Below are 21,390 nucleotides of genomic sequence, written 5' to 3'. Positions count from 1 at the left end.
GAGCAAGCAATTTTATTAGCATTTTGGGGAGGGGGGGCAGGGAGGAGGAGTGACTTATATGGCATTTTATAAGTGGTGCAAGCCGATAGGCATTTACTGTGCACTTTTTTGTCTAAGCTACTTCTCTATCCCCTGGAGCTGAGATATCCTTATGGGCACAGCAAATGGAGCTCCCTGAAGGAAAGAAACTGTTTAGCAAAATAAATGTTTATACTAGCAATGGGATACTGCACCTTCTGAAGGCCTCAACTCGAGGGTCACCATATCCGAAAATATTAGCTGGTTAGACAACATCACAACAAAATATCTTATCTGTGCCAAAGCCATTGCCTTCCTACACAAAAGGCTAGCTGACAGGAGGAACCAAAACAGACCAAGTGATCAATGAACTGCCTTTAAACAGTGACATGTGGGAGGACTTGTTGTAAGGGAACACTTTTGTGAACCAGTGTGGGTACAGTTATATATTCCTTACTGCTAAATGCATTTAATCCCATTATAGACAACACATTTATTCATCCCCGTTATGTTAGGTTAATAGACACCATGTACGCGGTCTTCCCAGCAGACACCAGGGCCACAAGGAGTTCCTCTCTTTTTTACTGGAGGCTTTAACAGACACTGTACAGGTGTTATTCACACCTGAACTTTCATGACTTCCAGACAGTTTAGCAAGGCCTTTGATACAGTCTCCCATAATATTCTCACAGGTAAGCTAAGGAAGTATATCTTGAATGAATGGACTGTAAGTTGGATAGAAAACTGGCTAGATCATCAGGCTCAGAGGACAGTAATCAATGGCTCAATGTCTAGTTGGCAGCCAGTATCAAGTGGAGTACCCTTGGGGTCAGTCCTGGGGGTGGTTTTGTATAATATCTTCATCAGTGACTTGAAAGATGGCATACAGTGCACCCTCAACAAGTCTGCAGATGAAACCAAGCTGGGGGTAGTAGATATGCTTGAGGGGAAGGCTAGGATTCAAAGAGACCTTGACATATTGGAGTATTGGACCAATAGAAAAATCTCACAAGATTCAACAAGGACAAGTGCAAAGTCCTGCACTTAGGGTGGAGCAATCCCACGTACCAGTACAGGCTGGGGGCTGACTGGCTGGGCAGTGGCTCTGTAGGAAAGAACCTGGGGGTTACAGTGGACAATGAGCTGAATACGAGTCAGGGTGCCCTAGTTGCCAAAAAGGCTAATGGCATACTGGGCTGCATTGGTAGGTGTGTTACCAGCACGTCAAGGGAAAGTGATTCTTGCCCTCTATTCAGCACTGATGAGGCCACATCTGGATTACTGTGTCTAGTTCTGGGCCCCCCACTACAGAAAGGATATGGACAAATTGAAGAGAGTCCAGGAGAGGGCAGTGAAAATGGTTAAGGGGGCTGGGGGGCATGGCTGATGAGGAGAGGCTGAGGGAACTGGGCTTACTTAGTATACAGAAGAGAAGCCCAAAGTGGGATTTAATAGCGGCCTTCAAGTACCTGCAGGGGGGTCCAAAGAGGATGGAGCTGGACTGTTCTCAGCAGTGGCAGACAACAGAACAAGGAGCAACGGTCTCAAGTTGCAACAAGGGAAGTTTAGGTTACATATTAAGAAAAACTTTTTCACCAGAAAGGCAGTAAAACACTGGAACAGAGAGGTTGTGGAATCTCTGTCCTTAGAGGTTTTTAAGACCTGGCTAGACAAAGCCTTGCCTGAGATGACCTAGTTGGGGATGGTCTTGCTTTGAGCAGGGGGGTAGACTAGATGACCTCCTGATGTCCTTCCAACCCTAATTTTCTGTGATTTTTTTCCCAAGTGAGTCAATTTAAATCCTAGCAGTCCAACTTTCAGGAGCTTTCAGAACTCACAAAATGCAGTGGAAGTGAGAGTGGTTCTCAGCATCTCTGAAAACAGGACCCTTTCAAATGTGGTTTTCAGCTTCTTCGTCAACTGAGACCACTTTTCACTTATTGGAAAGGCTAGAAACCCTATGTGCTTTTCTTCTTTCAACTGATGACGTGCTAGTTGAGATTTTATGCAAGAAACCACCAAACGAGCAAAATTATGAATGTTTCTTAATGCTAGTTTAATTGCCTTCCTGTGTGTTTGTGTTTGCAGTAAAAATAAACGGTGGTCAGTAATTCTCTGAAAACCACATACGCTGCAAACCACAAAATGTCACAGAAAACTATCATGAATGGAACAAACCTGCCACACTAGCATACACAGAAGTGTCTTTGGCCAGAGTTCATAACTGTGCCTTTCTCGTAAAAGGGGATTCAGCAGTACAGACGTTACAACCATGTTCTGTGTGTGAAGCCATCAGTCAGAAATCACTGGGGAAAAAAGTAACGCGGCCATTTATGTAAACCAGAGCTCATCTTGTGAATCTACGTGCGTTTCCTTTCCGTTCCCACATGACATGCAATGAATGCACGATTCCACATAGGTATACTAGTCAGGAACTTAGAGGAGGACTTGGCATGCCTAATACTTGACAAGGTCTCTAGATAAGCCTGAGTCACCCTTACTATTTAGTGACAAGCTTTCCAATAACACTCATCACTATAGTACTGACACACATATACCCCTGTGTACAGAAACAATCACCCCTTTGCACATGCATTAAAATACCAGACTACCGAGGACAATAGAGTGTTTTTAGTACAAAAAAGAGATACAGCAAAGTACTGGAGTGTATCCCAAGTTATGAGAAAGAGAGGCATTGCTCTAAATGCAATGGATATGCATGAGGTATTGGGGAAAGCTGTGACCTTGCATCTACTGCATGGCCAAATCTGAAAGCTTAGGTTCTTGACATACATTTATGTAGGATCTTAGAAGAAAAACCTTGGCTGGCATTTGGGAGGATCCCCCCTTATGGATGGAAAAACTCACCCTAACAGAAGCCTTTCTAGACCCCTTTTGATTTACACATACAGATACACACACAGAGCAACAGGAGCAGCTACTCTTCTCACCGTTCAGAGTCTGATCCGCTCCTAGCACATTCCATTCTGCTGGCAATTTCAGATGTCGAAATGCCAAAGCCACTTTCTCATCCAGAAAATTCAGGTCCCCAGAGGGTGGCCTTGACCGATCCAGGAATCTTGTGAAGTTCAGTGCTTGCTGATTCCCAGCGCAGGTTGCTAGGAACTGAGCTGCATCATAGGCCTCATCCTGAATGAACTGAAACCTGTCCTCTGCCACCACAAGAATAGGAAGCCCTTCCTTGGAGGCACAAAGCTCCACTTTCACTGTCTCGCAGCAGTCATGGCCTGAAAATAAAACCAAAGAAATTAACATAATGATAATAGAGAAAGAGACTGAAGAGAAATGCGTCTGAACAGTACAAGATCCTATGAATGAAATCATGCATGAGATACCATGATATCTATAACAACCCATATAATAGTACTTGACGAACTATAGAGTAACAAAATCCTGAACAGGACTGCTCTATTCATATTATTCAGAATCACATCATCAGAGGGGTGAATAAGGATCTTTCCTCAGATTTCTCCTCTCCAGAACTGAATCATATTATAAAAATTATAAAGATTATAAAATGTTCCCTATGTCCACAGATGAATAGGACAAGTAGTAATGGGCTTGCTTTGCAGCAAGGGTGACTTAGACTTGCCTCCAGGAAAAATGACAGTAGCTATATAGTACTATTAATTGCCATTAATGTGTTAATTTGATTTTGCACTCATTTTTTTATGTATGTTAATCACTGCTGGCGGTGGGGCAAAAGCAGCCCCTTTCCCCTCGCTGTTGCATACCTGCCTGTTCTGCAAAAGCAGCCCCTCTCCCGTCGCTGGTGTGTGTCTGCCTGTGCTGCTGAGGGAAAAGCAGTCCCTCCCCACTTGCTGCTGCCCAGACAGACACAGGCATGGTCCTGGGAGCAGACTCATCAGCTGGATACAGGTAAGTGTATGGGGGGACAGGGGTTGGAGGACCAGGTCTTGGGACTGTCTAGGGTTTGTGTATGTGTGTGCACATCCAAAAATATTTATTATAAAGTTGGGATTCTATTATTGTTTAACCGCATGATTAAAATTGCAATTAAATCACAACCGTTTTTTAAGTCTCACAATTAATTACAATTTATATTTTTAATCATTTAACACCCAACTATATACATAATAAACCACTAGACATGATTACCTAGGGAAGCTGTGGATTCTCCATCATTGGAGGCTTTAGAGAGCAGGTTAAACAAATATCTGTCAGGACTAGTTAGGTTTGATCCTGTTTTGGGAAAGAGGAATGGTCTAGATCAGTGGTTCTCAACCTTCTTTGTACCAGGACCCATTTGTAAGCACCAATGGCCAGTCCTGACCCAGTGCCCCTCATTCCCAACCCACGGTCCCCTGCCCCCAGCCCCTCAGTGTGTGGGGCAGGGGGTAGGTGTGTGAAGCGGGGGTGGGAGGGAACCCTGCCAGCCTGAAAGAGAAAAGCCACAGTTTCCCACATTTTTCTCCTTTAAAATGAGAATCCATTTTTAAAGTCTGATCCTTTTTTAAGTTGGTTCATGACCCTTTTGCAACTTTTGGGCTGCAACACATGGATTGAGAAACACTGGTATAGATGACCTCTTGAATTCCTTTCCATTCATGGTCGCTGTGAGTCATGGGAGTAGACTCCCTTCTATCACCAAAAGGCCATTTCAAGACCACTAATGGACTCAGGGAAAAATGCTCAAAGGTACCAAAGCACCTGAGCCCCTAGTGAAAAAGTCAGGTGCATCTGGCACAGAACTCCCATTAGGACTTTTACAATCAAACCCTCACAGTTCAACAAAAATCATATTTCTAAAAATGTTTGAAAGATCCCAGGAGCCCATCTGAAGTAGAGAAAGGGGCAGGTGTTACAAAGCTACATCTTGCATCGGTGTTTAGACCTTCATAAATTTTGCTCAAACAACAAAAAAGCAACAATTACAAAAATAGCATAGCCTGCTTCAAATACGCTGTGTATACGTGATCAGGTCTCTTATTCAGCACCTGCCATTTGGATTTGGTTTCACATGGCAGAACTAAGCTTGCTGCATTCTGGAGAACAAGGAAATTGCTTCTTTTCATATTTATTAAGAAAAAAAAAAAGCAACTTATTTTCACAGCTCTGCTAACTTCTCATTTACTTATTTTAATGAAAGGCTGGCCCAGCGGGGCAGCAGTTCCACAGCCCCAGAAAATGCAAAATAAACTTCCTTGCAATTTACAAGGGGAAAATATATCATCTTTTCAGCATGACCAGCATTTGTATTTGCCAGACAAGCCCCTTTAATAACACGGTTTGTGTTTCAAGTTCACTGTTCTCTGCAGTCTCTTTCTGTCTCTTGCTCCAAAGCTAGACCAACGTCATTGCTGTTTTTGCCAGAACAGCATGGACCCTTCACTAATTACTGGAAAAGCTTCTCTCTCTACCCATGATCTCAGCATCTTACTACGTTGATCAAACCCTATTTATTTATTCTTTATTAAATATACGGGACGAAGGATTTTTTTATACACAGGCTTGAAAATGCCATTTACCCACATACCAGTGGTGAGCAGGAAGTCTTGCCCTGGTGGTGTAGGGGGTCTCAGCTCTTCCATTCACTTATAAAAGAAAAATATGTTCCCTCATCTTTGCGGTAGCAAAGAGAAACTTTTCAGTCGGATCCAACACTTCTGCAGCTGTTCAAAGCTTTGTCAAGCGGTAGCAGAACTGTCACTCCATTTTTCCTACTCGGGGGTTTTGTGGAAGCAGTCAAATTGTCAAGCATCATATTAACAGAACACTACTACTTAAGAAAACGATTGGCAATTGAGACAGTTTACAAAGGCCTCCACAGAAGAGGAGGTTATAAAGAAAGAGGGGCTGCTGGGGAGGAAGAACAGCTGAAACATCTCTTTACAGCCCCTCAGAGATGCCAGAAGGCTCTGGTTTTGGGGAATGAGGCTTCGCACTTACCAGAAACCTACTAGCTGCCTTGCAAGTGCTTAACTGCAGGAGAAAAGAAGACTGAATTCAGCACCGTTTCAGAAAATGGTACTCAGGACAAGGGCTGGAGCCTGGGCTGTGAAATGGTACAGATGGCGAAACTGGTCTTTTCACACCTGCAATTCAACCAGATCCAGCACCAGCTGATGATATCCATCACCAACAATAGGTTTATGAGGATAGGATAACGTAAGGCTAATTCAGGAGCTGAGGATAATACCCCAATAGAAATCTTAGCAGCACAGGTTGTAGGGGAGGGTAGAGAAGGTGAGGCGCCTCACTAGGTTACTGCTCTTGGACTTCACTAGCCCCACCTTTTGTGTCTTCCTCAGGCTAGTAGGATTAGCAATCTACTTAGAAAGAGCCTAGTAAGTGAATCTATCCCTGTTTCACAACAGGATGGATAAAATTGTACCTACCACAGTAATTACAGAGCCTTGACCCACAAAAAGCAGCTCAGGTCCTGCACGCTGCCTTAGAATCATAGAAATTGAGGGTTGGAAGGGAGCTCGGGAGGTCATCTAGTCCACCCCCCCTGCTCAAAGCAGGACCATCCCCAACTAGATCATCCCAGTCAAGGCTCTGTCTTCTCTAGAACAACCACTGATAGCAACTGGAGATAGCAATTCACTAGCCTGTAAAGTTCAAAACCATTTCAGAATCTAAGACTCTCCAACACATACACCCTCCCCACCCCCCCCACACACACACCCTGGGTTGCTGCTGCTATTTTTGAACTCTAATTTTCTCTTTTTCCAGGAGCATCCCATCTTCAAGATGTGTGAGTTGACAGCCACCTGTCACTCAGATTTAAACAGCACTTCTTCCAGCACAGCCAAGCAGCAGTTATCAAGTGAAAGCAAGCTGGTGTCCAGGAAAACAATTGGTGTCATTTGCTTCCACCGCCTCCTACATGAAACCAAGCGATTCTTCTGCCTATCTGATACTGCTCACTGGCTTTTTAGTTTAAACAGTAACAAGAGAAATCCCATGTGGGATAAGTGGATTCCCACTGCCAAATTAGCTGGCACGGCATTCAGGGTCTCATAACAGACGTCAACTAGCCATGCAGAACAAACGTTCCCATGAACAGAAGAGAGGAGCGAGCCCCAAATATCAGGATTACTGCACCCAATTTAAAACAAAACCATATGGGTATTAAGTGTAGCACAGGGGGAAGCAACCAGACTCTGTGTGTTGGTTGGCGGCCAGTCATGGTCTTTTGGAACTCCCACAAATATCCAATGTAGCTTTCAAAGGGAGGTGAGGGAGCTGACAATTCATTTATATCTAATAGGATCAAACAAGTGTTCTGCTAAACCAAGGGGAATGTTCTAAAGGGCAACGTACCCTTTCCCCTCAGAGGCTTTGATGTCCTCCTTCCCTACATCTGACAAAATGTCAGAGTCAGGGTGAAAGTCTGGGACAGGTTCTGACTTTGGCAAACAGTTCAAAAGCAAGAGGAGCAATTAAGCAAGGAGCACAGCAAATACTAAGATTGCTCAAGAGCTCTCTGCCCCCTGCTTTGAAATGTCTTTGGAATGGTGCATGCAAGTACGCTTCAGATACATGAATACACATAAACCTTGTGAAGGGACCACTGGCAGCGGGAGAAAATTGCTCTCGGCTTCAAAGACCCCCCACCCTTGACAATATCTGGACTTCAACAACTCTTTTTTTTACAAAGTGCGTCAAATGGCATTAGAGATGTTAGCTAAATTTGCTGATGTTCCTATGGGATAATGATTTATAAATGTTGTGCTCTTATAGTAATTAGCAGAATCTATTTCGCCATAGGGTAAGTGACCTGCCCAGGACAAGAGTCAGGCAAAACTGGACTTAACACCATTAGCTCTAACAGCATACTTCCTGGATGCATGGTAGTATCAGCTCACCAACGTTGCCCAAGCCTAGATCTGCTTTGTAAGCGAAACAGTCCCCTATGTTTACTATACAGAACTATGTTAACTATACAGAATATTTAGAGTCTGCAACCACTTTTTATCTGCAGCATCACAGAAAGCTGTGTCTCAACTTTTTGCCAGCAAGTCAAAGTAACTTCATAGCACTCTTGCTTTTTTAGTAAATGAATCAGCAAGGCTGCCTGTTTCCTTTGTGTGTGTGTTTCAAGGAAGATGACATCAATACCTAACTTGGAAAGATAAGGATGTACAGGGTGAAGGAGGGCAATTTTCTTTGTTTCAGAGTGTAAAATTGCAGGCACATCAACCTCCTCTGTGCCTACCTTCTATGACACCCCTCCCTCCCTCAAGAGTTTAAACCTACTGGTTGGGAAAGTGATACAAAGTATGACGGCTGTATGCTACCAAATTATATCACAATAGCAATCCAAAATGTTCTGCCAGGGATGCCAGCCTACAGAATACATTTGTCCACTAATATCCCAACCGTTTTGTGCTTGCTTCCACACCTCAGCTCCACATGGACTGCCTTGCTGCCCTGTGCAAAGCTTCTCCTTATCTGTACTCATTTCTGCCACAACATCTTCATGACACTAGACAATTAACAGACTCTGCAACCTTTTAAAACCTTCTATAGGCCAAGTGTTACTTCATCGTGCCGCCCATGTCTTCCTGACATGTATCATCTTACTGAAGTTACCTCCATTTCTCTGCATCTCATTAGCTCTAATTTAAGTTGGCAAGCTTCTCAGGACAGCGTGCATCTTTCCCATCCGATTTAAGAGGTGCCAGCATATGACTGGGTACATTGTAAAAAAATAAAACCAACTTTCAACCTATACATTTCAGGGTAGGGATGCAAAGATTTCCTCTCCAATATGTTCATTTTCCCCATAACCTCCTCTCTTTGCTAACAAATTACAAAATTCATAATATGAAAGAGCTAATGAAGCTGCTCTTCACCTGAAGATCTCCCACTGAGCCACTAATGACCCTGACAACTTGGACCCCCCGTTGTTCTCAGTTTCATGTGCTCTGGCACTTGCTTTCGAGATTCCAGACAAAGCCTTTGTTAAGACAGAGTCTAGGCTCATAATATAAACCAATATCCGTATCCAAGCCAGCCCTCTGCCAGGAACTGGCACATGTTAAGAACATTTTTATAAAATGAAATGACATTATTATTATTTTTTTTTTTTTAAGTCTTATAACTAGATTGGCCTTTCTGGTTAAGCTCTAGCATTAAGAGAAGTACATTTCTGGGCATACATATTGCATAAAATAACACATGGAAAAAACAGATTTGATTTTATTTTTTAATGGAAAAATTAGAAATCAAGTGAAATGTGACCTTGTGAAAACAGCCCTACAATATGAACTTGGAAGGCACTTTTGCAGCTTCGTTATGCAGGTAAGTTGACTTGCTGGTAAAATATAAGACGGACTAGGTACCAGCGGGTGAAATGCTTCAGATCAAAAGTTAAACCTAATTATGGCTACCGGTCTGACCTGTCCTAGCTGTAGTGCCGCATTAAATTCTGTACCAGCTTCAGGAAATAGTACAATGTATGAGGATATATATGTATATACAAATATACAATGTATATATTTCCTCATACGTCATACTATCGATAGCGAGAGAGCTAACACGAGCTTCGGGTCCCCATGAATTTATTCAAAGAGAACCAAAGTAAGCCAATAAAAACACCTTTGGTCTGTAGAGACATTCTGTGAAATTATACGCAGAACCAAAAATGTGGAGACTCTGAAGCTACAAGGAGGGAACCACAAATGGTTAACTTGCTTTTAAGCCTGTCTGTGTCTAATATACTTTCCTCTGGAGGGCACATTTGAAAGGGTGGTGGCAGCTCCCAGCAGGCTCCTTATCATTAGACAAGGCACACATGGAAACAAAACAGTTACAGCTAAACAGAGCCACCTTACTAAAACATGAGTTCATTTCCTACCCAACTAAGAAGTGGAAATCCTGTCCAAGCCTCCGGCACTTAGGAGTCTTATTTAACACATTGAACAATTGGTCCTGAGCATCCACAACTATTTAAAGTCACACTGGAAATGTATGCCAAGTTCATCTGGTAGGTGATTAAGGATTCCTGTCCCAATTGTATTTTCCATGTCACCATGACAAGATGAGCTTCTGTATTTTTAATTCAAACAGATTTAAGCAGGGAAAGGAAAATAAAAGATTGTCTAGTTTGTCTGTAATGTAATTGCTTGCCATAAACCAGTAACGATGCCCTCTAGTGGTTCTCAGACACAGATTAAGAGATCCTCCTCCTGGTACCAAAGAAGTGAGTTTTCCTTTTCTTCAAAGGGTAAGAGCTGTTTATGAAGCTTACGGGCTCACATGAATGTGTAACTTATAGACTTACTGTGGCCACTTCTGCAGGACAAGGACTTACTTTATGCAATATAAATAGGTTGTGTAATTACAACAGACAGGAGACCTTATTCAACAATTTAAACCCTCAACACTAAAATCTGTCTCCCAGCCAAAAATCCTTCTACTTCTACCATACACTGAGGGTCCTGTTACTGCAGGATCATCATAAAAATCAATAGGATTTATACAGCCCTCCAATGCCCACTCAGAAGTACTTTCCATGCCCTGTTCACCAGTTTTTTTCCTTATGGCTTGTATCGGTGAGAACTGGCTTCATTTCTTTTTAATAAGTCTGCATAATGCACTTAAGTACACCAGAAAAACTGTAATACAGAACTTTTCTTGGCTACATAGTTTGACTCTATTTTAGGGTGTTTTTTTATTGTTTCGTAATTAAGAACATTTTAAAACAAGTCCGCATGACTGTTATTGCCAAGTGATCCTTTGTTACGCAACTTGTTTATCCTTTCAGTCTTCCAGCACAAAAATTATTTGGAAAGTAGAGAGCATGGCCTTTTCAACGAACACCAGTTTCCTAGGTGGCAAACATTCAGTGGTAGAAAAAAAGAATAAGCAGGACAATAATTCATTATAAATTTTAAATGAAGGTTTTCACATCTTAATTGTACTTTATGTAATTTTCGGTCACTTGAAACAGCCGCAGTCAAATCAGGGGGGAAAAAAAAAATCCAAATATAAAACATGTTGCAAAATATTTAGGCAGATCCTGTTTCTGAAAGTTACAGAAGCGGGTAGTGATTATGATGGAGACCTTGTAATATTTCCACATACACAGGGGAAGAAAACACTGCAATATCCCAACTGCATAGGAACTGTTAACAAGTGGCACCCAACAGAAATAGGCAAAACTGGTGTTTAAAAATCGAGTTTTACTGCCACTGATACCAGCGCAGAACTCCCACTGGTCTGTGGTACAGGAAAGGACCCAAGAAACTGGATATCCACAAGGCAACTTCTGAAAAGGATACATGAAAAAAAAAATGTAGCGATGGGCATTGAGACAACAGATGGCATACGAACACCTTACTTATTGCTTTAATGACAAGATATCTATAAATATAGATATATCTCTATAGATATATCCATCTATACACACACGTGCGCATTTTCCCCTCAAGTATATTAACCAAGATGACCTGATCTGCTGCCAGTTCTTCTTACTGCAACTGATCGTAGGAGACTCAAGCCCTTCTCTCATTGAATCCTTGCCTTCCCAAAACCACAGTTAAAAGGGAAAGAGATTACTGAAGCTTCACTCTAAGTAACAAGACTTAAATGCTGTGCGCTGGTTGAAATGAACATGCAGATGGTAGGCGAGGATCACATGGGTAAGTCTCCACCTCAATCTCTGCCAGAAAAAGGCATTAATTGTAGCTGAAGTTTCATCCAGAGACCAAGGAACAAATGGATATATGAAGCTGAACTCCCTTCCTCAACCCTAAGGTCAGCATCAGGCTTTGAGGCAAACTGGCTAGTAGTATGGGGAAGTTTGTACTGCTATTGCCTGTTCTCTGCTACAGAAGCAACTCTCACACCATCACTGAACAAGCTAGAAAACTCAAAACTAGTCTCAAAACACAAGGAGCCAAAACTTGCAGTCATCATTCAGGCAAGATTTGGTAATTTCCTGCCACAGAACTGGATTTACAAAGCAAGGAAAACCAACACATGTGAGTCAAGTAGACCCAAAGTTCCCATTTTCTTTTCTTTTTCTCACTTCCTTTTCTAATTTATTTTTAAGTTAAATATGTCTGTGACAAAGAGGGAATATAGTTATCTACTTAATTCCAAGACTGTCTGGGTGTTGAGGTGCACTCTGCATTTCCTTTTTCTCCTTAGAAACCCTCCTGCTCATTTTCCCAAAAGCCCAACTAATGACAGCCTGGCTTGGAGGTCCTTTGTGCCCGCTGTACAATGCAGTCCACTTAATGATACATACGTACAGAAACGAGGAGACCATTCAACATATTCCCATTTATTTCTCATGTCCTGAGCTGAGACAGGAGGGGTCTGTGATATGGGCAATGGGCAGGAGACCCAGGTTCAGCTTCCTCTATAGGCTTCCCATGTGATCTTGTGCAAACCAGTAACTAAGCTTCTCAGTGCTTCAGTTCCCATCAGTAAAATCGGGATAATAGTACCTCATAGGGATGCTGTGAACAGAAATGCATTGACGATTAGGAGGCTTCCAAATACCAGAACAAGAGGGGTCTTAGAAGAACCTCAGGTTATACCTACAGTGCAGCCTGGGGTGTGAGGGCAATTTGCACTGACAGACCTGAGCTACCTTGGTCACCTCCGGACTGGCTGGCTTCTGTCGTGCTTTCCATGGGATTGCATCTGGAATCTCTCATGAAACTTAAGATGGTGAAGAAGGTCACAGCACCCAGGTTAAGGTGCATCTCCAGAGTCCAGAGAAGAGCCACGCGCATGATCAGAGGTCAGGGAAGCAGACCCTACGATGACAAGCTGAGAGCCCCAGGGCTCTTTAGCCTGGAAAAGCGCAGGCTCAGGGGTGATATGATGGCCACCTATAAGTTTATCAGGGGTGACCACCAGTATCTGGGGGAACGTTTGTTCACCAGAGCGCCCCAAGGGATGACGACTAGGTCGAATGGTCATAAACTACTACAAGACCGTTTCAGGCTGGACAAAAGGAAGAATTTCTTTACTGTCCGAGCCCCCAAGGTCTGGAACAGCCTGCCACCAGAGGTGGTTCAAGCGCCTACATTGAACACCTTCAAGAGCAAACTGGATGCTTATCTTGCTGGGATCCTATGACCCCAGCTGACTTCCTGCTCTTTGGGCAGGGGGCTGGACTCGATGATCTTCTGAGGTCCCTTCCAGCCCTAAAGTCTATGAAATCTATGAACTCTCCAGAGGTCACCCACATCCATCTGTACTGGCTGCCTATGAGCTCTCAGGTAGAGTTTAAAGCAGTGATTTTGCAACAAAACTTTTAAACAACTTGGTTGCTCCTGGCATTTCTGATTTTGTGCCTTGTGACTGCCAAATCAGTTGTAGCTGCAATTTTGGAGAATCCCTGGGTAGAGGGCTGCCCAAGACAGCAAGACCCAAGATCTTGGTACTTACCAGCTACAGGTTGTATAGTCACAGGTTTGCTGCCATTGGTACCTGGGCTACGTAGATTAGAGCTGGCTTCTGGGTGTCTACATGAGCTGCAATCAGCCTTCCAGCTCCAGAGGAGACAGAACCTCAGATAGATAAACACCACAAAGTACCAAGCTAGATGTAGTTTCAGACTAGGTCTGCAGTATCAGCATTTGCAGCTGGTTTAAAAAAGAAAACATCTCAAATTATGGGTTATGAATATGAGATCAACCAGGAAAAGCAAAAGCTAGCACTTTGGAGAAGTGCTTGTTTATCAAATGAAGGGAAAGCAGTAATGCTCACAAAATAAATGCTGCATGTCAGTACACTGGAACTAACAGAAAGGTTTAATTGTATTGCGGCTAGGTATGTATTCAGGCTGGCAAACGAGCTGATAAAAGCATGCAGGCATTGTAAACTGGGGAATATCTGTTACTATTTAGTTGATATTTGCTATTGCATTATGATAGATCAGACCTGACTGGGGATTTGGTTTTGTGGCCAAAAAGTATTTGGCCACAAAGTAACTGCCCTTGGACTGGTAAAATCTGTCCATTTTTAACCCTGAGGACAAAGGTAAATAAAATCCTAGTAAATATGTTTTATTCTCCTGGTCCTAAATTAACTGTTATTTCAGCTACCTCAGCTGATACTTCTGCTTTAAGCTCACTTGATCATCAGATCCATCCACTATCTCCCTCCACGCACAGCGTAGCTTTAACAGTAATAACTTAAATCTTCCAGAAAGTGATTAATTACCTACATTAGTCTTCTGCAAACCTTCTCTATAGGGACTTGAACACAATGCTACTGTTTTTCTTTCCACAGGCAGCAAAAACAGGACAGTCTACTCAGAAACTCCTGTTAGACCTCCCACCTGTTGGACAATCACACTGCAACCACAGCCAAAAATTATATATATATATATATATTTTTTTTTACAGTCTGTGCCCAGCAGGGAGACTGTGGCCATTTCTTTTAACCTGGGCTCTTGTTATCATGATTCATGCCTTAGTCACCTCCAGACTGGCTTGCTTCTCTGTGCCCTCCATGGAACTGCACCTTAAAATGTCTCATGTTATTTAAGCTGGTCACAGGACAGAGGTAAGGGACACCTCTACAAAAGTCACCTATACTCCATCATCTCTACTGGCTGCCTATCACCTCTCAAGTGGAGTTTAAAGTACTGGTTTTGAAACGGAAGTTTTAAATAGCTTTGGACCAGCTTTAACTTGTTTAAATCTCCCAAGTCCTTTCAAATGGTTTTAAGTGAACACCAAAGATGCCCAGAGCCTGCCCAGCAATCTCTGTGAAATCCTGGCAGTGGGGGGTGAACCAAACAATAAAAGCCTTACTAAAAATTAAACGTTGGCTCCTGCCAGCCTCCCAGCAGTCATCCCAGCCATACAGCCTAGCACAAAGGGAGCTACTGGCATAAAGGCAAACAGGCAAGGTGGCTGCTACCCCAACCTCTTGCCACTGATTGGCTGAGAGAGCTGCCTGTCATGCAGCCCCACCCCTCTTCACCAATCAGTGGTGAGGGACTGGACCACACAATGGACAGCTCTTTACCAATCAGCAGCTGGGGGGGGGCAGGGCCCTCTGCCAATCAGAGGCTTGGAGGAGCTGCACCCCAATAACCCTGGGGAAATGGTGGCCAGCCCCATGAACCGCCTGCAAAATCAGTCAGCTGCTGCCCCGAGTTGGGTAGACCCCCAAAAACAGCAAGTACAACGGTTATGCTGTGTAATACCAAGAACATGGGGCACACAAGAAACAGCTGAGCCAGGCAGCTCAGGAAAAGACTATCTAAAGACAAAGGGAATCCAAAATGGTCAAAAAAATTATAAAACAAGATCCTATTGCAATAAGTACACACCTATGATGTACAGTGAATTCAGGGGGATGCATCTATTATTGGTCTTTATTATTTTAAGAGTTCTAAATAATCAAAAGGTTTTAGAACCGTTCAGCTGAAGAAATCGTTCCTGGATGCGGCAAGAACAGGAAAGAACATCTGTTTTAGGGCACTTGTGTTGCCATTGGACTGTAAGTCTGTAACTAAAAGGTGTAAGAAATATTAAATACATATGTAGCTGACCTCTCCTGAGATATCGCAAGATCAAAGCATGAGCCAGCACAGTTCTTACTAATCTTGATTTCAGCAGTATTGAAAAGAAACGGAAACTCTATAAATCAAAGTTATCTGCCACCACCTAAGAAACAGACAGGTGCCATTCGACTAATTATACAAGTCTTGGTACAAATCCGGGACAGCCTGATTTTCCCACCCATATTTCTCCTCTTACGGACTGCTGAGATCATTGCTTCAAAGTTAAACACGTTTCAAAGTTAAAAACATTTTCTCGTTCCAACCCACCCTCTCTCAGCCCCAATGCTAATAAGCAATGGGAATACAAGATTTAGCAATTTCAGAATAAGACACCTTTGACTGAAACTCACAGTATATCCAGCACTTGGTGGGAATTTTTCAGGCCTAATCCAGCATTAAATCTAGCAAAATGCATTTTCTAAAGTCTCACTACATTTCAAGAAAATAGGTATAAAAACATGTACATGCTCTGGGGAGACTGCTGGCTTACACAGTTATACACAAACTTACTCCTTCTATAAAGCCATGGGGCACTTGTACATGTGATGACTGTCACCATGTACACGTGACAAAAGTTTCCTTCGTGTGGCTTAATAGCAGCACACAATACACATGCTTAAGGTCTGGGGATTTCAAATGAGTTTGCAACGCTGAAAACTAAACCACATCCTCAAGTAGTTTAGTTTGCAACATTGCAAATTGCAACTATGCAGCTGTCAGCTTGCCCCCCACCCCAGAGCTGTGGGAGAGGTGGGCAGGCTCTGCCGAAAAAAAGGATCAGGCCCCTCACCACTTCTCCCTTCAGCAGGCGCCTGATGAAGGCAAAAGTGAAGAGGGGCCCAATCCTCTCCCCCCCCCAACGAAGCCTGTCCATCTCTCCCATGACCCCTGAGCTTCAGAGGGCTCCAGTCCTTCCTTTTGGGCCTGCCCAGGAGGGCTGCCTCAGCTTGGAGACAGCACCCAGCTGGATCCAACTCTTCCCTGAGCCCTCTGGGGCTTCCAGTGCCCCATGCAACAGTCCCTGATGCCTTCCCAACACCTAAGACCACCTGGGAATGGGTCGGCTTGCCCCTGGGGCAGCATGGAGAGGCTCCAGGGTGTTGGAAGCCAAAGAAGGTGGTGGAGACTGTGCACAGGGCACTGGAAGCCCGCCACGCCCAAGCTTCCCCAAGCCCGCCCAGGCTTCCAGCGCCCTGTGCTCAGTCCCTACTGCCTTCTCCAGCCATCAGCACATGTAGCCACCTTCCTGCCACCTCCCCACTCTGCCCCAGGGGCACGCTAGCCCACTCCCCGGGTGTCCCAGGCAGCAGGAAGGTGCTGGTGACAGTGCATGGTATCCTGGAAGCTCCAGTGGGCTCGGGGAAGAGTTGGACTTGGCCAGGTGCTGTCTCCGAGCTACGGCAGCCCCCAGCCCGCTAGTACCCCTTCCCTGGGTGGGCCTGGAAAGCACTGCCACTGTGGAGGGAAGGACCAGGGCCCTCTGCAGCTCAGGGGCCTTTTGGCCCCCTGGCAGCTTGCCCCCCAGCCGTGGGAGAGGCCAGCAGTCTCGGGGAGGGGGGGGGGGGGGGAGGATCGGGCCCCACGCCATAACAATGCAAAAATTTAAACAGTGGTTTTCAATTAAAAACCCACCATTTCAATTCAGGGAGCATAAAATGAAACCCTGGGGATTAAACCCCCTGTCATGTGTACAAGCACCCATAAAGCGAGCTACAAAAGACGAGGTCTGATCCTTTTTTGCTTATGTATTTGTACAATCACTAGACACTTCCTCTCTGTCTTACTGGGGCAGCACCATCAAGGGCTGGCTGTTTCAAAGCTATCACAGCTAGCGACTTGATCTGTTTTGTCCTCTGCTGACCGGTACCTCCAAATTCAGAATCTAATATTTTAATTGAAAATGCTCTCTTCGTAACAATCTTGCCCTAGAATCCAACCTCTGATTATGGATGCAAGTTCCTTCCTCCTTTTTGTCCTGCACAGAAATAAAAGCTTATGTTTGAATAGTGAATCAAGAGTGCACGTAGAGATATGTTATCATATAGCCAATCATAAAAATTCACATACAGGAGCAGGTTACTGGAGGAAGAAATGTAGCAAGCTTTGGATCTGGGGAATGATAATTTTTGTTTAAAGACTTTCGGACTATGTAGCATTTATTTGCCCGTGTAATCAGCAATTTAAAGGGACACTGCCAGAATAACATTTTCGAAAAGCGCCTGCCTAGCACTACCTTATGTTATGTAGACTACTTAAACATTAATTCTTTATGAGGGATCTTTTTACATGTAAATATGCCCCTTAGTTTAGGCACCAAAACCACACAGCAGCTTCTCTTTCTTGCTTGTTTATACCACTATGATGCTGGTGCCTTGGGGTCACAATTACACTGCCAGAAAGGGTTCAGAAAGGAAATGAAAAATGTTTGGGTTTTTTTTGCATCGTGTTTCTTCAAACTTTTTTTTTTTTTAATTTCCCCCCCCAAATTCTATTTATGACCAACCAGTATGATCAAGCTGTGGGAAACCTAGTGGAAGTCAAACTTAGGCTGAGTTGCTGGCCTGAGTACAAGAGCCGGCCAGCTCATCGGTGAAACACTTACAGTGGAAGTTGGTTCGCCTGATGTAGGGCTCTTTTGCACTGGATGCCGACATTGCAGGGGGGCAGTGGGGAGGGAAGAGGGTCACCCAAACCTTTAAGTGAAAGAGGTTTTGGCTAGGAGCTGTTCCTTGTACACATGGTTTTCATATTTTTTATATCCTCCTAATTACCTAGGCTATGAGGTTTAAATAAAGGCTGGTCTCCCACACTCTGTCTCTTGTTCGTGGTTAATCCTGCGCTGAGGTCAAATAATGCTGGCTATGAGTCACCACAACCATTTCCAAGGCAACCAGCTGAATATACATTGTAAACACATGATTACAGCTTCACTGTAGAGTTCAGCAGGAAGAGGAGGTGAGTTGAAATAGATCCTGTTCCTATTAAAAAAATCACTACCTTCAACAAGAGCAAGTGAACCACAAAATATACTAGCCAAACGCATCTCCATCAAGACAAGAAGACTTTTTCTCATCATCAAGCCTCCCCACCCACAAAGTCTTTTTTAATATTGAAGTCCTTGATCCTATAGCATCTCCAAAATGAAACGCAAATGCAGGGGAGGAAGCTGCCCAAAACGTCACTTCAGATCAGCGTGAATTATGGTTGGGGGCAGGGAGCATGTGTGCGTCTGTCTGTACATGACTGCGCACATACCTATCGAGCACAGAATCTGTGTCAAGATCTGGGAAACCCCGAGCAAACAGAAAGCACCGAGGTCTCTGCAGCACATCCATAAAGTGAGCTGCCACCCGGCACTGCTGCATTTACAATCAACACAGTTCAAGCAGCATTTTAAGTGCCTGCTCCTACGTTTCGGGCGGTCAGGGTGAACGATGAGAGGAACGGATTACATTCGTAAGGAAATCCTGTACAGTACTCTGGTTCCTTTTCAGACTGGAAGAGAACACAGAATCTTTTCAGTTCCCTTCCTGGCAATTCAGTTATTCAGGTCCCAAGAGAAAGATGGATGAGGTCATTGTACCCAGTGCTGTCATGGGGTTACTATACGCATTACCAGTTCTGTATCACTTCTGTGAGAAAGTCATCACTAATCTAATTGATTGCATTGGATTCCAGTAATCCGTATTTGTCATGACTTACCCTTCCAGAGTAACTTAAACAACCCTGACAGCTAAAGTAGTGATTAAAAGAGTGAATAGTGTAGCCAACTTTGTTTTAACCACTTCATTTACCATGGGGAAAGAGAGGTAGAAGCAAAACCATGCTGTCAATAGCAAATACCTCATCCCAAAGTGGATCTAAGATCTCTCGCATAGCATTTACTACACGTTCAATAAAAACAGGAACTAAAATATACTGAGTTATGTCATTTGTACTGCATATAGGAAAGGCGTTATGTAGATTCTTCTCCCACTGGTATCAATGTGCTGCAGAACAATAGTCAGAATAAAAGGTTAATTGCAAGGAACACAGTTTGGACCGTTTTCATTCCCACGGTCTGGAGGCCACTGAAGGAAAATGTGGGTTTCTTTAACTGTATGAAGCCTGATAAGAGTAGTGGCCTCTAACAAAGATCTGCCTTTCCTGAAAATTCGAGAAAAAGTCACCCAGAACTACACAGCGCTATTCATCTCACTTTGTGAGAACTTCATAAACTCTCAGTTCCTGTTCCTAGGTGTATAAAAGTGTTATAGCTCCCCATTCAAACCAATCCCAGTAGTCTAAATGCAGTCAATACAACCTTCACAGGTAACCCAAAGGAAGCGAAGCCTCAACAAATGCATATAGGTAATGGAGCTCTCTACCTGTCTGACCTTTGGTCACGTGCAAGTAAAACTGTGTTTTCCTCTGTCAAATTCAACACATGCATGTTCAATAACTGAGCTGGTATAGTGATAGTTGCACCAAAAACTGTAGTTCAGCTCTGGAATATTTAAAAGCTCATTGTGTCCAAACTTAAGGATCATCTACTTCTCTCTATCATTAAAAAATTGTACAAACAAGGGAAAAATCAAGATTATTGAGGTTACATGGGGTTTAAATCATCTTGGATTAATCAGTTTTCAAATTGGTACACTGTGCATTTTGCAGAGATAATAAAACATTTACCAGGAGCAATAGTCTCCAATGTTCCAGGATTAACCTTTCTAGTGCTTGTGCAGTGTTGGACAGCGGACCCAGTAAACACCAAGTAAAAATCTACATCATCTTCAAGTTTGTCTTCTTCAGCCAGCAGCACTGTAATAACGCTGTCACCCTAAGAGAAAAAAAAAAAGGCAAAGTTGAATTTTTAGGAATTTTATTATTTAAAGATCTACCAAGCATTCAAGGCCCCAAATTTCTGTTCTCAATCCATCTGCACAGAACTGCAAAGGTCCCTCTACTCCCGTCTTCAGAGGTGCAAATAATTCTTGACATATATATATATATATATATATATCTTGCCCTAATCACCAAAACCGGAGTCAGCTTTTAAAGATATGCAGAGATGCAGCCAGGAGAACAATCTGGAAACCTCAATATAAGATCAAAATGGCCATACTAACACTGCGACCTCCTGACGGCACCACAACATCTCACAGAAGTTTGACACAAGGATGCATAGCTAGAAAGCTGAAAGCAGAATCAGATGTCATTTCTTCTCGATTCCTAAAGCCTCTCCCTGCCTATGTAACTACATACTTGACATCTGTAGTAATTAATTCAAGCACTGATCACTCCTCTTCTCTTCCATACAGATGCACAGAGGTAGCAAAATGTCACATTCCTTATGGCAGGGCTGTCAAGCTTGCCCCAGGCAGGATCAGGGCTGCAGGGCTCCTCCCAGGCCAGATCCACAGGGCAGCAGCAGTTTCGGCAGGTCTGGTAGTCCAGGGAGTAGCAAGACAACCAAGAGCTGTAGCTGCAGAGCCCTTGCTTGGTTTACTGCTGTAAAAAGCCATGCCCAAAAGGCCCTACCCCCATACCTCCAATAGCCTGGGGGCACATGGGATAGCTCTGTGGCCCACAACTGTGATACACCTGTCTTAGGGTATTATTGACCATTAGAAAATACTACCATAAGCAGCCAACCCATAAAGTCTAATGAATTAAAGAGACACAAAAAGAGAGAGCTTTCAACATAATTAAGGACTGTAATATTGAATACTATTCAGCAAACCCAAACCACAAGAAAAATGTCCATCTTAGTGGGACACTGAAGTCTGATGCTCTTTTCACCTTTTTAAAAGCTATAAATTGGCACGTACCAATATGCACGAAAGTAACCTTTACAACCA

General features: G+C 43.5%; 1 protein-coding gene across 9 annotated transcripts in view; it reads right to left on the bottom strand.

The window, feature by feature from the left end:
* AKAP13 (A-kinase anchoring protein 13) overlaps positions 1 to 21,390 on the bottom strand; it is a 321,421-nt gene that overhangs the window by 181,076 nt on the left and 118,955 nt on the right. For all 9 annotated transcript variants that reach the window (XM_059714583.1, XM_019477514.2, XM_019477513.2 and 6 more), the window contains 2 exons: positions 20,222 to 20,369; positions 2,970 to 3,266 (listed from right to left, as the gene is read on the bottom strand). In XM_059714583.1, the coding sequence (XP_059570566.1) occupies positions 2,970 to 3,266; positions 20,222 to 20,369 (445 nt within the window). The remainder of the gene's footprint in view (positions 1 to 2,969; positions 3,267 to 20,221; positions 20,370 to 21,390) is intronic.

This window comes from Alligator mississippiensis, chromosome 11, assembly GCF_030867095.1.
Source record: "Alligator mississippiensis isolate rAllMis1 chromosome 11, rAllMis1, whole genome shotgun sequence".
NCBI lineage: Eukaryota > Metazoa > Chordata > Crocodylia > Alligatoridae > Alligator > Alligator mississippiensis.
Note: the sequence above shows the minus strand (reverse complement) of the source record. Positions and strands in the feature narration are given on the sequence as shown.